This window comes from Bombina bombina, chromosome 1 (assembly GCF_027579735.1).
Source record: "Bombina bombina isolate aBomBom1 chromosome 1, aBomBom1.pri, whole genome shotgun sequence".
In the NCBI taxonomy this organism is placed as follows: Eukaryota; Metazoa; Chordata; class Amphibia; order Anura; family Bombinatoridae; genus Bombina; species Bombina bombina.
In genome coordinates, this window is record NC_069499.1 from 317,991,570 (window position 1) to 318,008,823 (window position 17,254).

The window sequence follows — 17,254 nt, forward strand, 5'->3', positions numbered from 1 at the left end:
AACAGCAAAGCTGTAGTCAGTATCACTGAGGCATAAGATTAAAAGGAGAACTGGCATCATTTTTCTGCAATGTAATTAAAGGTAGAACATGCCCTGAAAATGAACAAGACACTGTTAGGGCAATTTATTTGAAAAATTGGACAATGAAGTTACAGTATTAACCTTTTCACTGCCATTGTGTATGTTGTCCATGAAGATAAACATTTGTGACAATTTGCATGTCCTTTCAATCTTCTGCAGATAATTGTGATGATCCACTACTGTTCCCGTTGCCGCAGACAGCATTTGACAGCTCTTCAGAACTATTCAGCACACACAGCCATAGCTATGCAAAGCTCAACAGACGAGATGGTAAGATCACCTTTTGAAGTATCTGTCACAATCCTATGGAGTTTTGATGAATAATTCATCAGGCAGAAATCATCTAACTAGAATCATCTCCCTATGTAAGAATTATTACAAGCAAACATTTTTTTTTTTTTTTCATAAAAACTTTTATGAAAATGTGTGAGGTATATAATTAAAAATGGGATACAGGAAACCTTCTGTATGTTCTGTTGGATATTTTTTTTTAACATAATACAATATCTAATCAAACTACTAACTAACTATACTGATGGAGTAGCTACCTATAACTTGTTAAAGGGACATTCTAATGCAAAAATGCTTAACATTTGTTAGTGCATGCAGTTTTTGCATTAGGGACCCTCGCTTTTTTTAACCACTGCAAATGGGTTAAATATCTCATAGGTAAAATCCCAATAAGGAGCCCGTAGCTTTGCAGCTTGTGAGCAGAACATGGCTGGAAAGGAATTCAGTACATGACCTGTCAATCACCAGCATTTCCTGCTCAGGTGCTGCAATCATTAGCACAACTTTATTTGTTTAAAGGGACAGCCTACTCCAGAATTTGTATTGTTTAAAAACATAGATAATCCCTTTATTACCCATTCCCTAATTTTGCATAACCAACACAGTTATATCAATACAATTTTTACCTCTGTGATTACTTTGTATCTAAGTCTTTTCAGACTGCCCCCTTATTTCAGTTCTTTTGACAGACTTGCATTTTAGCCAATCAGTGCTGACTCCTTTGTAACTCCACGGGCTTGAGCACAAAGTTATGTATATGGCACACATGAACTAACACCCTCTAGTTGTGAAAAACTGTAAAAATGCATTCAGATAAGAGGTGGCTTTCAAATAAGAGTACCAAGAGAACTAAGCAAAATTGTTAATAAAAGTACATCGGAAAGTTGCTTAAAATGACATACCCTATCTGAATCATGAAAGTTTATTTTACACTAGACTGTACCTTTGACTAGTAAATGATGTAAGATAACACAAGATTATATAGTAAGCAATGATCAATGATGCAAACAGTTTGTGCTCTAACAACTTAATGCAGGGACAAGGCAGACATAAAATAAACCATTTTTGAAAGACAAAAACATTATTTTTCAGATAAAATAGTTTTAATAAATATTAACTTACATTATCATTAAAAAGTAGCTCAATGCTTACCAATGTACTTTACCATATGCTAGTGAGCACAGCCAACTGAGTACAGCTATATGGGCATGATGTATAGTTGTATTTAAATGCATAATGTTTAGCTGTGTTCAAATGTATAATGTAACTGTTTTATGCTTTGTTTTAAAACAACAATACCAACATGATTGTTACAATAAAATATAATTTATATTTATGATTAAGAGAATTATTTTATATAAGTTTAATTGAATATTGGGATATCAGGAATAGTTGCAGTATAGGAGTTATGTAGTGTGGGAATTAGGTAACAGCACTAAGGCAGTTGCACTGTGACAGCTGTAAAGAGACTGTTGGTGAAAAACAATGGTTTAAGTGTGGATAGTTTGGCTGAAGATGCAGAGATTAGTGATGAGATGAACATATTCTTTATACTTTAGTCTGCAAGGCTAAATGACCAGAGGTCAAAGTATGAGGACAGTGGGAGGTCTAAAGCTTGTAGGCAATGGTCCACCAATAATTTGTGAGTGGGTCTATGTACTGGACAGTGTGGTTACATGCAGGTGGACATATTTATAGGTGATTGATAGGTATTTCTAATAGGTCCATGGATGTGTCTGGGAGGTCGATAGGGATGTATGGGCAGGGTTTGGGGTGGGGTTTCGTCAGTTCCTTAAAACTGGGACACAGAGTGGCTAAGGGATGAAAGTGGGTCCTATCTCCCAATCCGTGACATTCCTACAGGATGCAGAAAGTTGGGGAGGTAAGCTATTGATTTACATGTAAACTTAGCAGCTAAAACATTTTGGGTTCCATGTATCAAGCTGTGGAAGCAGCTTTGGAGACCTTGTAGTGCAGGCTTACTCATGTGAGCCTGTAAACAGCTCCTTCCTTATCTGCCCAAAGCAGACTCATTCATCCATTTTGGTTGACTAGCCCTGCTGTTGAGCGACTGGTTGCATGAGAGCAGGTGGTGGGGTTGCACAAGCAATTTATAAATGCTGTCATCCACCCTGAATCGTGGTGAACAGGTTCTCAGAATGTGAACATTGTTCCCCCATTGATTAATAAAAGGAGGCCTTTGTATGTTTTACTCTTTACATAATATTTAATGTATCAGTAAATTAAACAATTTAAGTCTGTCTAGTAAGAAAATATAACAAAAACATAGTAGTGCATTATTTTCCAACAATCATATAAATTTTAGAAAGAAATTTTTGAACTGCAATTTTCCTAAAAACATTTACACAATGTATTTTTAGTTGGTTAAATGAATATTGAAGTATGCAAATGTTTTTGCTGCATATTAAAGAGCGCAATTTAAAGAGGTTACATTTATTATTATTTATATATACAGTATATATATATATATATATATATATATATATATATATATATATATATATATTCTATTTTAGGGATCCAAGCACTCACTGTAAGTTGTGTTGCCTGGGTGCACTCTATGGTAGATATGTAGAAACTTTTCACCGCTAAGTATAACATTCATCCTCTGTCTTGATAAAGGTCCCTGTGAGGACCGAAAGGTTGACTGACTAAATTAATGAACAATTAATAAACTTTTGTGTTAATTAAGTCCTGTGAGTGCCTCTTCTTTTCACGAAAGTTTATATATATATATATATATATATATATATATATATATATGGCTCAAAATTTTTCGATTGCAAGCTACTAGCCAGGCCAAAATGTTACTCGCCACTTCTGATCCTACCTACTACCTGTCCACACCACACCCACTACTCCAACCCTTCTTTGCATATGTTTATCCATTGTGAAATACATTATTGTGTAGTCCTTTTTAATATTTTTTTTACTTTATACCTTAAAAAAATTAAATAATGCTTCAAATAAAAATAGATCAACAAAAATAAGTGAAATGTCAACATCATTGGTGGTTTTAGGTATGACAACAACTGGATAGAAATAGGAAGTTGTTAAACTGAGAGAATACAGAGAGTGCTGGCAGTCATAGAAGATCATATCAGACCTGGAGATTTTCTTTCAATAATTATCATCTGTCCCTTCTCTCTCTTAACTATCTTTCTCCACTGCTTCCTCTCTTCAATCTCTCTTTTCCCCTTCTCCCTTATCTCTCAGGCCACATCTTCTCTTTACACTCTTTCTTTCACTTTCTCATATATTTTTACACTTTTTTTCTCCACTCTCTCATAAAGCTATCTTATTCTCCACATTTACTTTTCCTCTCCAATCTCTCTCTCTCTGCCCCGGTTACCCTCTCAGAAGTAACAGTCTAAGCACCAATGATGTTCCTACAGCCCTAGAGGAATAACATATCCTTGCCCTTTCTAGTATATATAATATCCCTTCAGATAATATTTTTTTCACATAGCCCAAAATGACTTTTTGTCAATGCTGCAATAGGAGTGCTTACTTTGCTACTTACAACACGCCACCAGACTTCGGACTTTGAGTAAATGTTAATTCATCATTCACTCACTAACTTTCACTGGCCAATGGCTAGTAAAGAGTGGAAATTTTGAGCCCTGATATATATATAGTAGTTGCGCACAACTACTTTAATTGATCTCAAACATAAACTATTGTCATTCTGCTTACAAAAATTTCCCCAAAATGGTTTTTGACAAGTGACATATTGCTCCCCTAGATGTCATAATCTTCCTGCTTGCAGGTGAGTCGATCACCTTGAGTCAATTTGAGCCAAAATATTAAAACAATTAAATAAATAGATAATTTTTGGCTTGTTGCCATCAAAACTAGATTTACAAATACATACCTAAACACTGACATCATAATCTCCCCATTACTATTTACAGGTTTTTGCTATTTATCAAACTCTTGCCCAGTTTATTCATGAATTCAGCTGTGTTTAACCCTTTCGCAGGGTATAATAAAATTCTAGAATTAATTATAGCATATTACTTTTGGCATTAACATCTGCCTGTAATTTAATTGCAACAATTTACAGCTAGACATATTAGAAATAATTTAATGACACCTGCAATTAATTTACACATTTCTGGTTTGATTGGATTACAATGCATCTGCCTTTCAGGGCAATTTTGAGGAATAAGTAATTGTTTTTCTTAAAGACCACATTATAGTGCATTATAATAAACCAGACATAATGTCACAGAGACATGGTTAAGCGTGGTAAGATAATTACAGGGAAGCAAATGCTTAATGTGACTATATTCTTTGGATTAAATAATAAGGTTTGAAATTTAGCTAACAGTTGGCGTTTAAGGGACAATTCACCAATGCCATTTTTAATTATCATTGCGGAATCATCAGAGATTGATTTTAGTAATATTTAAATGTGTGTCATCAGCCCAACAATGATACCATAGATAGATAGGTAGAATATTGGTTATAATATACGGCAGAAATTAATCACTGTTCTGCATAAAGATTAATCCCTTAAGAACTCTCCTTATCATCATGCTGGTATTTTCTACATGCTGCCAAATATCCAAAAACCAGGGAACCCAGGGAGACCGTTAATAACAGGTATGGATACACTACTGAACAGATATCTGGTCTAGTGGATAACACCATAAATTCACTAGTTACTAACACTAAAAGTTTCATACAAGACACCATTGACTTTCTAAATAAACTTCCAAGAATTAGCTCCCAATACCATACTAGTTACCATGGTTGTAGAATCCTTGTATAGCAACATACCCCATTAAGGGCCAAAATATGAGTGAAGCTCTATTGTTGGCACAAATAACATTAAAGTGATTGCGAGATTGCGGTGTTCTTTACGCTCAAATCCATATTACAAGTGGTGCACTGTTTAAATTACTGCAAATTCCTTTGCGTGAATTTGCTGTAATTTATGCTCCCCATATTTTCTATGAGTGGGGTTGATCGGCAATGTCTGCTCATATCACAAGTTGAAAGTAAATGTGATTGCTTAAATGCAATTGCAGTTACTGCTCAAACTTTTTATGCAACCTAAAAGTTTGTGTAAAGATTTTGGCTGGAGGAAACAGTTGCACTAAACTATTCTATTATCCCTAAACCACCACATCTCCCCCATCGCAATGTAACCCACTACACTATTAACCCCTTAACCCCTACACCCCCACACCCCCATTGCAAAGTAAATAAAAAAAACTAATCATACCTTAAAACTAACAAACCTAACATCACTTGAAAAAGCTAACTTTACAAAAAAAAAAATCTACCATTACAAAAAATAAAAAAAACTACCATTAGAAAAAACAACAAAAAAATACCAAAATTAAAAAACATTTCTGAAAAAATAAACCGTTTCAAAAAATCGTTTCAAAAAAAATAACATTATAAAAATAAGAAACCTACCATTACAAAAAACAACAAACAAATTACCAAAATAAAAAAAGAGTTATGCCTATTCTAGAACCCCACTTAAAAAAATACACCCCAAAATAAAAAAAACTCTACTAACGCTAAACTACATGAATAGAACTTAAAAGGGGCTTTTTGTAGGCCTTGCCCTAAAGTGTCAGTTCTTTTTTCATAAAAACATAACTCTACAATTAAATCTCCCCCAAAAAAGGCTATCTAAAAAAAAAACTACTCTAAATATTGCCCTTAAAAGGAAAATTGCCTGTGCCTTTAGCTCTTTTGCTGCCAATTAAAAAAAAACTTAAAGGTACTATTAGATTTTTTTTTTTACTGATAAGTTTTATTTTAATGTACTTTCATTTTTTATTTTTTTTTACAGGTAAGGTTAGTCTGTTTTATGATAACTTAGGGGGTGTTAGGTTAGGGGGTTCAGATGTTAATGCGTTACTTTGCGATGGGGATAGTGATGGTTTGGTGGCATAGTGTAGTTGGTTGCTTTGCAATGGGGTAGAGGCAGTTTAGCGGTTAATAGTGTAGATGGTTACTTTGTGATCGAGGTGTGGCAGGTTAGGGTTTAATAGTGTAGTGGGTTACTTTTCAATGGGGGTAGTGGTCATTTAGGGGTTAATAGTGTAGTGGATTATTTTGCAATGGGGTAGTGGCGGTTTATGGGTTAATAGTGTAGTGGGATACTTTGCACTGGGGTAGAGGCAGTTTAGCGGTTAATAGTGTAGTGGGTTACTTTGTGATTGAGATGTGGCAGTTTAGGGGTTAATAGTGTAGTGGAAAACTTTTCAATGGGGTAGTGGTGGTTTATGGGTTAATAGTGTAAAGGGTTACTTTTCAATGGGGATGTGGCTGTTTAGGGGTTAATAGTGTAGTGGGGACTTTGAGGTGGGCTATGCGGTAGGTTAGGGCTTATTAGAGTAAGGGGCTTATGATGATTTGGGTTAGCACGTGAGTATGGGTGTTAGTTTTTCCACTTTTCTCTCTCCATTGAAGTTAAAGGGAGAATATGTTAACTGGGTAGCGATATGTAACTTCTCTTTGCGTGCGTCAGGTTAGCGCACAAGCGAAAACAATTTACTTTCAACTTGTAATTTGCGTGCTACAATATCCATAAACAATGGAAAACTCTATTCATCCAGCTACAAAAAAAAAAACACAGACAGATGTAGCTACCTTCACTTCACAGCACCAGCTTTCATCCCAGTCATACCAAACAAGCCATTATCTACCATCAGATTCGCTCTGATAATGAGGACCATGACTAAAATCTAAAGACACTGTATGAATAATTTAGAGAAAAAGGATATAAACAAGAAAAGATATCTGTCTTAAAAACACCACAAGAACAACTTCTGGAATACAAAATGAAGTAAAGCACAACGCGGACTTCTTTATTAGTCACACGCAACCCTATTCTAGAGAACATACGCAACACCATAAAAAACCTACAGCCACCTCTTGAACTCTTGAAGAGGACGCCACACTTAAAGAAATTTTCCACCATCGTCCAATATTGGCATTTAAACAACCACCTAACCTGAAACACAAACTAATGTGTAGCTAAATAAGCTCAGAACAGGACACCATACAGAATGGCACCAAACGTTGCAATAAAATATTTTGCAAACTGTGCCAACACATATGTAGTGTCAGCACAGCCAGTCACATGTAAAAAACATACAGAATTAGGGAGAGAACTTGTGTGTCTGCAAATATGGTACACATGAAACAGTGTAGAGCATGTGACTGGGGAAGCTATATACAGAAAACTGGACAAAAACTGCTTCTTAGTATGAATCTGCATAAACACTCTATTAAAAATCACAAAGAAAACATATACAGTACCCAAGTTGGACACCATTTCACTCATACTGCCAACTCCATTGGAAACATTAAAATACTGAAAGGGAACTTTAAAAGCACCTAGGAATGGAAAACATTTGAAATTAAACTGGTGACATATTTTGACATGATAAGCACAGGACTGAATGTAGATTCCAGACTGAATGTAGATTCCAGCTTGTGTCACATTACCAAAACTTGACTGGCATGCAATATATCTTAGCATTTTAAGATTTTCCAGCACTAACCCTGCCAGTGTGTTCCCCCTAACTCCCGCATTTTACTGATCTGCTATTTAGGACCCTTTGCAAATTCTCTCAGCTATCTCTGGCACATGAAAACTTAGTAATCTTAGAGGGACAGTAAAGTCCAAATTAAACTTTCATGATTCATATAGGGCATGCAATTTTAAACAACTTTCCAATTTAGTTTTATCATCATTTGCTTTGTTCGCATAATATTCTTTGTTACAAGCTAAACCTAGGTAGGCTCAAACTTATCTCTAAACTAAAGACAACCTCTTATATCAGTGCATTTTGACAGTTTCTCACAGTTAGACTGTTCTAGTTCATGTGTGCTATATAGATAACATTGTGCTCACTCCCGTGGAGTTATTTATGAGTTGGCACTGATTGGCTTATTTGGAAGTCGTTCAAAATAACTGAGAGAAGGGGGCAGTCTGCAGAAGCTGAGACACAAGGTAATCACATAGGTTAAAAAGTGTATTAATATAAAAGTGTTGGTTATGCAGAACTAGCGAATGGGTAATAAAGGGAATAACTCTCTTTTTAAACAATAAAAAAAATTGAGTAGACTATCTTTTTAATGCATGGTTTTGAAATATTAAATCGAAAAAAAATAATATATATATATATATATATATATATATATACTGTATATAAAATAGTAAAAATTATTAAACATACTGTAAAATACTCTAAATAATACATAAAATAATTCTATATATTTTTTACGGTATGTTTAATCATTTTTAATATATATACCCCTCTATATATATATTTAAATATTTAATATTTCAGTAATAATATATTAAGATGGCAATTATTGTCTAAAAGCTGCCAATTAGTGCTACTTTCTTTTTATAAGTTTATGCAGAACACACGTTTGTATATTCCAAGTGAGTGTTAAATTAATATAAACAGATCTTTAGCACTGTATTCAAAAAATGATCTTGATAGACATAGTATCATATTTTCATTGCAGTGTTTTAAGAACATTACTTTATTTTGCTTAAATTTGCTATATTTTTAACAGTACATTACACTTCCTTTTATACATTTTCAGTGACTGCAGAATGACAAAACACATTTCTTTTCACCAGTCACTTCTAATATATAAAAATAAAATGTGTGAATAGAATAAAAATATTCTTTTGCTTTTAGAATATTCATGTAATATATTTTTTTACATACATAAGGTATTTAAAAGTATATAAATATTGGGCCAAATTTAGGAAGAATGGGATTAAAAATGTTCCTTGGCAGTGAGCCTGTTTTTGCCCCAGTGCACAAGAACTCTGTTGTTCAACCCTACTCTCTGCTCCTGTACAACAAATCACAAGAGCAGGGGTTGTCAATTACTCATGTCAGATCAGTCTGGGGTAATTTTAGAAAGGTTAGGATACAGTGTGGGCAAGCCCACCCTGTAAGGGCTCCAGAGCTGCATCTTCAGCTTCATAAATGGAGTCCATTTTTTTTTTAGGAAAGGAGATTTAACATACAATTTTCTTGGTGGAGACCAAAACTCAGTAAGATTCCAGTCAAATGCAGAGCAATCCTATAATATAAAAGGCTAAGTGTGTTTGTCTGAAGCTGTCATGTGCAGTAGAGACTGCGTGAGGACAAACACACCTGGCCTTCAACAGTCTCAGACTGACCAGGCAACTGGGCTGGGGCTGACCGGGTGTGAGGGGGGCATGCTGCGGGCGGGGCAAGGCGTGATGCGGATGGAGCAGAGGGGGGCGGATGTGACTCGGGCGGGGATGGGCGGGGCAGGATGTGATGTTGGCGGGGTCAGGTAGGTCAGGGCTGACGTAAGAGTGGGGATAGAGAGAGCAAAAGAGGGGGAATAGAGAGAGCAAAAGAGAGGTGGGAGGGAGAGCAAAAGAAAGGGGAGAGAGAGAAAACAAAAGAGGGGAGATAGAGAGAGAGAGCAAAAGAGAGGGAGAGAGACAGCAAAATAGAGGGGGGAGAAAGGGGAGAGAGAGCAAAAGAGAGGGTAGAGAGAGCGCAAAAGAGAGGGGGAGAGCGCAAAAGAGGGAAGAGAGAGAGCACAAAAGAGATGGGGGAAAAGAGGGGAGAAAAAGAGGGGGAGAGAGGAGGAGAGAGAGAAAGCAAAAGAGAGGGGGGAGAGCACAAAAGAGAGAGGAGAGAGCGCAAAAGAGAGGGGGGAAAGAGAGGGGGGAGTAAGAGAGAGCAAAAGAGAGGGGAGAGAGAGAGCAAAAGAGAGGGGGAGAGAGAGAGCAAAAGAGAGGGGAGAGAGAGAGCATAAGAGAGGTGGAGAGAGAGCAAAAGAGAGGGAGAGAGAAAGAGCAAAAGAGAGAGGGGGAGAGACAGCAAAAGAGAAGAGGAGAGAGACAGCAAAAGAGAGGGGGAAAGAGAGCAAAAGAAAGGGGAGAAAGAAGGGGAGAGAGAGCAAAAGAGAGGGGAGAGAGAGCGAAAAAAAGGGAGGGGGGATAGAGAGAGCAAAAGAGAGGGAGATCGACAGCAAAAGAGAGGGGGAGAGAGCAAAAGAAAGGGGGGAGAGAGAGAGCAAAAGAGGGGGGAGAGAGAGAGAAAAAGAGAGGGAGAGAGACAGCAAAAGAGAGGGAGTAAAAGAGAGATGGAGAGAGAGGGCAAAAGAGAGGGAGGAAAAGACAGGGGGAGAGAGACAGCAAAAGAGAGGGAGTAAAAGAGAGGGGGAGAGATAGCGCAAAAAAAAGGGAGGGAAAGAGAGGGGAGAGAGAGAGCAAAATAGAGGGGGGAGAGAGAGAGCTTGCACATTGATAAATGAAGACATCTGCCCATCTGGAGGTCTACTTCTGCCCGGTTGGGTGAAGACATCTCCCAGTAAGGTGATCTTCAAGGGGTTAGTGTTAGGTTTTTTTAAGGGTGGATTGGGTGGGTTTTAGAGTAGGGTTGGTTGTGTGGGTGGTGGGTTTTAATGTTGGGTTTTTGTACTTTTTTTTTTACAGGTAAAAGAGCTGATTACTTTGGGGCAATGCCCCGCAAAAGGCCCTTTTAAGGGCTATTTGTAATTTAGTGTGGGGTATGGCTTTTTTTTATTTTGGGGGGCTTTTTTATTTTGTTAGGGGGATTAGAGTAGGTGTAATTAGTTTAAAAATCTTGTAATTTCTTTATTATTTTCTGTAATTTAGTGTTTTTTGTTTGGTACTTTAGATAATTTTATTTAATTGTAATTAATTGTATTTAATTTAGGTAATTAATTTAATTGTAGTGTAGTGTTAGGTGTAATTGTAACTTGGGTTAGGTTTTATTTTACAGGTAAATTTGTCTTTATTTTAACTAGGTAGTTATTAAATAGTTAATAAATGTTTAATAACTATTGTACCTAGTTAAAATAAATACAAAGTTGCCTGTAAAATAAAAATAAACCCTAAGCTAGCTACAATGTAACTATTAGTTATATTGTAGCTAGCTTAGGGTTTATTTTATAGGTAAGTATTTAGTTTTAAATAGGAATTATTTAGTTAATTGTAGTAATTTTATTTAGATTTATTTTAATTATATTTAAGATAGGGGGTGTTAGGGTTAGGGTTAGACAGGTTTAAGGGTTAATAACTTTATTATAGTGGCGGCAACATGGGGGCGGCAGATTAGGGGTTAATAAATGTAGGTAGGTTGCGGCGACATAGGGGGCGGCAGATTAGGGGTTAATAAATAAAATGTAGGTGTCGGCGATGTTGGGGGTGGCAGATTAGGGGTTCATAAGTATAATATAGGTGGCGGCGGTGTCCGGAGCTGCAGATTAGGGGTTAATAATATAATGCAGGTGTTGGCGAAGTCGGGGACGGCAGATTAGGGGTTTATAAGTGTAAGATTAGGGGTGTTTAGACTCAGGGTTCATGTTAGGGTGTTAGGTGTAGACATAAAATGTGTTTCCCCATAGGAATCAATGGGGCTGCGTTAGGAGCTTTACGCTGCTTTTTTGCAGGTCTTAGGTTTTTTTTCAGCTGGCTCTCCCCTATTGATTCCTATGGGGAAATCGTGCACGAGCACGTTTTACCAGCTCACCGCTAACGTAAGCAGCGCTGGTATTGAGGTGAGATGTGGAGGTAAATTTTGCTCTACGCTCACTTTTTTCGATGTCTGTAAGTGAGCGATGAGCATAAACTGCTCGTTAGCACCGCACAGCTTCTAACGCAAAACTCGTATTCTAGGCAAATGTTTCTAGGGCGTTTACCTTAATCATGATTTAGGGGAACGCCCCCAAAACACTGTATTTTGTATTTGGAACCCCAAAGTTTAGTAATAAAGGGATTTTTAAATGCTATAAGGCCACCTCTTTTAAATATATATTTAAATATATATATATATATATATATATATATATATATATATATATATATAATTACCAAAATGTACCCTGTATGTCACTGGTCGTTAAGGGTTTTTTCAGGACATAATAGCACAAGTCTAGCAAGAACACAATATTAATGCACTCCCACCAGCAGGCTTTGTGGAATAGAGCAGTCTCAACGCTGGTGGCAAGACCGCGCTATAAAACAATCAAGTCCCAAAAAAAGGCCAGCGACATACAGGGTATGTCGCTGGTCCTTAAGGGGTTAAATATATATATATATATATATATATATATATATATATATATATATATATTGTATGTGAGTTTGACAGTATCTCACGGTGGTACCTTGCTACACTGATAATAATGCTGTTCCTATATATAAACATATTTAAATATATATAGAGCCATAATGGAAAAATCTAAATGTTTGGAATTTAATTTATTCAAAAAACTAATGATTTTTATTTATGAAATTAATGTCAACTTTTAAAAGTTGTTATCTAGTGGCACACTGAGTACAAATACCAAACTCTGACTACATATTTGGCACACACTCACTATACTACATTAATCTCTGGTGTCTATAGATCATATGCATCACTTACCTTTGATTCTGCTTCATCTTCAAACAAACGAGGTGCACAGAAAGAAAAAAAATGCTGCAAAAGAAATGCTATAGCATACAAATCCTTAAATGAATGCAACAGCACTATTTAAAAAGACTCCTTATCTTTATTAAAGGGACATAAAACAAGTTGGGATAGAGACGAAATATAATAATATGTACTTGAATTACTTTACCTGCAAATTAATACTGCAGTGCCTCGCCATTAACGCTTTCTTTTTAGTTTCTGAATTGTAAACCTCTAACTCCCCCCCCCCACATTTCCTTCTATGGCTGTATCTATATCTATTGTTATTTTAGTATAATGCAAAAGTTTATAGGGATTATCTGCTGGAGCATGCCTAGAAGCTGTGAACTCAGTTGAAATACAATTCCTGTGTCTAAACACTGATAAGGGTGGAGGGGGGGAGTTTGCTGCTCCAGGCAGCTTAGCTATGTAACTCTTATTCTGTTGATGCACACATTGTTGTGTCAACTCTAGGGGGCGCAAAAAGAAGGGGAATATATGGATATATCATTTATTTAAATACAATTTTCTGTAACCAAATATATATTTAGAATAAATGCTAGTATAATGAGATTCAATTGAGTCTAATAACAAAATAAAACAATGGACAATAGTCCTAATATATTTTAGCTGGTCCAAATGTCAGTCCATAGATGGATATCCAAAGCAGTCAATCCTTTGGTGGTTATCCTGGTTTCAGATTCGGACTGATGAAATATCACAAGTTGGACCACGCCCAGTGGGAGTCAGCTCCTTGCCATCAAACTCAATCCGGACAAAATTTCTGTGAAAACCAATCACAAGACAAGGGCACCTCCTAGTGTGATATAGTAGAGACAAGATAGAATGACTGATATTTTAAAACACAGAAAGCAACGCATTTCTCAGATCTCTGTCTCTAACAGTCTCTAACAGACACACCTTCTCAGGTGTGTGTTTGCATAATTAACCTAATTGGTGCCCATATCATTGTTGCAAACACACATGTACCCAACTACATTTCACATAAAAAAACAATCATTATTCAACACATATTGTTATAACATTACTTGGCAATCTCAAGTACCTTGATGCAAACATCATGTGACCATAAATGTGTCTTATTTCATTGTTATATTATAATATACTCCTGATTTTGTTATATTTATGGACCGGATCCCAGTCTTCATTTAATAAATATTCTCTAAGTTGAGAGTGTGTTTCTTATCTTTCCTATTTATATAAATATAAATGTTTGTATCCTGATGACATTTGCATTATATATTGCCATTCGACATATTCCAAAATGTCAGATACCCGTATGTTGTTTGCATACAGCAGGGAATCTAATCCTCATCAAGATCGCCACATTGTATATCTAAACTAGATATGTGCATGATCGAAAAATTTGTTTCGGTTTGGTTCGGATCGATTTGGAGGTTTTTGAATTTCGTTTCGGATTGATTTGAATTCGGAAAACTTCGAACAAATTTGTTTCAGATTCGTTTCGGATTCATTCAGATTCGAAAAAATTTGGTTGGATTCAGTTCGATTCGGTTTCGGAAATTCTGAATTTCCGTATGTGTGCTGTGTATTAGACTAGTATTATGTACTGTATATTAGGTGTAACCCATAGCAGAGTGATATAACCTTATATACTGTACAATACTAGTGTAATCCATGTCCATCCGAATTTACCGAATAAATCCGGAAATTCGGTTCGATCCGAATCTCCGAATTTTCCGAATTTCCGAATCGAACCGAACCGAATTGCACATGTCTAATCTAAACTACTTACTTGTAGGAGTTATCCCAAGCTTTGTGTTACCTTATACTCCTAACTTGTTATTATATACTCAATACAATTTTGAGCAGGAAAATATATATCTCTTTTCAACAGAAAGAGATTTGCTTTCGCATACGTCACAGAGAGCATCATTTGACTCATTACTAGCCTTTTCCTATTGTGATTGGAAGCTTCAGAATACTAGATAAATGTGTTGCCCTAATTTTAACCCATAGGTGGGATCCTGATGGATACGCACAATCCATAGAGGGCCTATGTCTGATTATTGATTACTAATCCTATATAATAAATGGCCAAGTATGTTTGTCAGATGCAGTCATGCGCAGTAGAGACTGCACATGACAAACATACCTGGCCGTTTGGATCCTGACACTCAGCACTCAGCACAGAGCAAGGCTGAAGCAGAGTGTCAGGTGGTGTGGCCAACAGGAGCGTCCCGATGGGGCGTGGCTGGGTACAGCGAGGGGCGTGACTGGGCATGGCGAGGGGACATGGTCGGGCGTGGCAAGGGGGCGTGGTGAGGGGCATGGCCAGGCAGGGTGCCGCGGTGGGGGCGTGGCCAGAGAGGCAAAGGGTTTCAAAGACAGAGCCAGAGAGGGATCAAGAGAGGTTGGGGGGAGAAGGGCAAGAGAGGGGGAGAGAGACAAATAGAGGGGGGAGAGAGAGCCAAAGAGGGGGAAGAGAGAGAGAGCAAAAGAGGAAAGCAAGCCAAAGAGGAGAGAGCAAAAGAGGAAAGAGAGCCAAAGAGGAGAGAGAGCAAAAGAGGGGAGAGAGCCAAAGAGGGGGGAGAGAGAGCAAAAGAGGGGGGGGGAGAGAGCCAAAGAGGGGGGAGAGAACAAAAGAGGGGGCAGAGAGAGCAAAAGAAAGGGGGAGAGAGCCAAAGAGGGGAGAGAGCAAAAGAGGGGGGAGAGAGCGCAAAGGAGAGGGGGAGAGAGCACAAAAGAAAGGAGGGAGAGAAAGCAAAAGAGAGGGGGGAGAGAGAGCAAAAGAGAGGGGGGAGACAGCAAGGGGTGGGACCGCTGTACTGCAAAAAATGGCCCATGTACACAGGCTTTAGTACTAGTATTTATATATATTATAACAGGTATTTCTCCAAAAACATTTTTAATAGTTGATGTTTCTTATACAATCTTTAATATCGATACTTGACCAAAAAATATAATAAATTATTATTAATATCCCATCCCTACCTATCAAAATATGTGATAAGCATTTAATAAAGGAAAAAGGGGATCCAATGGCACTACCTAATTGTAAGCATGACTGCACCCTATATACATTTATAGCCTATTGGCTTATCCAAACAAAGGGCAGGAGGTGCTGTGTATTAGCTGAACTAGTACAACAGGGAAATGGTAGGGAAGAAAACCATTTAAGAATACACTTATAGCACTCAAAGCAAACAAATACATATGCTATGCCTTAAGAATAGGTCCACATGGGGTCAAGGTGTAATTCGCTTGAATATATTTTAAAATATAACTTTTATTAAAAACACAAAAACATTAAAATACACGGATGTGCAATTAAAATCAACAGTTAATGAGGATTATCAATCTTCAGATTAATACCATGTACCAGAAAGTAAATTGTTGTTTGATTGAACACCTAGATAAGGTGGGATTATATTAGCGCGATTAGTGTAAACAGTAATGGAGTACAATGTAGAATGAAAAATTCCCAGCTCAATAACTAGAACTACAAATTCCCTGTGTATCCTGTCCTTAGGAGAAAAAAAGAAAATGAAAGAGTAAGGATAATACCTGATTCTCAAGCAATAATATTATTTTCCCTCTATAAATAAGAACAATGTACTAAGATGTCAGTAACTCCAACAAATGACCTGTAGAGTAAGAGATTATGAAAGATACAAAAAGATTCAAATATCTTGTGTAACCAAGCTATGGATACTTAATCCATACTGAAAAATACTGGTCTGATGTAATTAAACTATACAGAACTCATTTTAGTTAAAAGCCACAATAGGCCAAATTAATACTGGCATCAAAATATAACAAGTGGATTTAAAGACAGTAGGTAAATTGGTAATGGTGTGCTGATAATCAACACTCCCTCTTAGTGTAACAATCTATTATTAGTTTAATATTTATAGTTGAGTGACTAAACGGCGTGGATCCTACAAAATTATGCAGCTATACAATGCTGAACTTGATCCACCGTAAGATAACCACACATATTGTTCAATTAAATACCTGATTTACCCTGATATCAGGATATATGTACAAAGCGTTAATAAAGTGTGGTAAAGCAATATGAGTATGCTATTAATAAACACACCCTCTTAGTGTAGCAAACTGATATTCGCTCAATAGATTGTTTATAATTGGGTAAGTAGAAAGCACAACAATTACAAGATAATAACTTGAAACGTAGTGATAGTAAAATATATCTGTGTCGGTTACAATTTATATCACACATGAAATAATAGCAGAGAAAAACAGAGCCGTGCTGTGAGTGTTCACACTCCGTTAAGTGTCCAGCTGATTGTGGAGCTCAAAATTAGCATGCTTTAGAAAATCTCTGATTTATTATAACCCATAGAAACCGGTACACTTGAGTAAGCTAATCGGTATACTGCAAGTTGCATATG

General features: G+C 36.7%; 1 protein-coding gene across 1 annotated transcript in view; it reads left to right on the forward strand.

Moving 5' to 3' along the window:
• The first annotated feature begins 218 nt into the window (after nt 1–218).
• Nucleotides 219–17,254, forward strand: part of CNTNAP5 (contactin associated protein family member 5) — an 886,402-nt gene continuing 869,366 nt past the window's right edge. Inside the window, 1 exon segment of the mRNA XM_053712216.1 lies at nt 219–351. Within this exon segment, the coding sequence (XP_053568191.1) occupies nt 219–351 (133 nt within the window).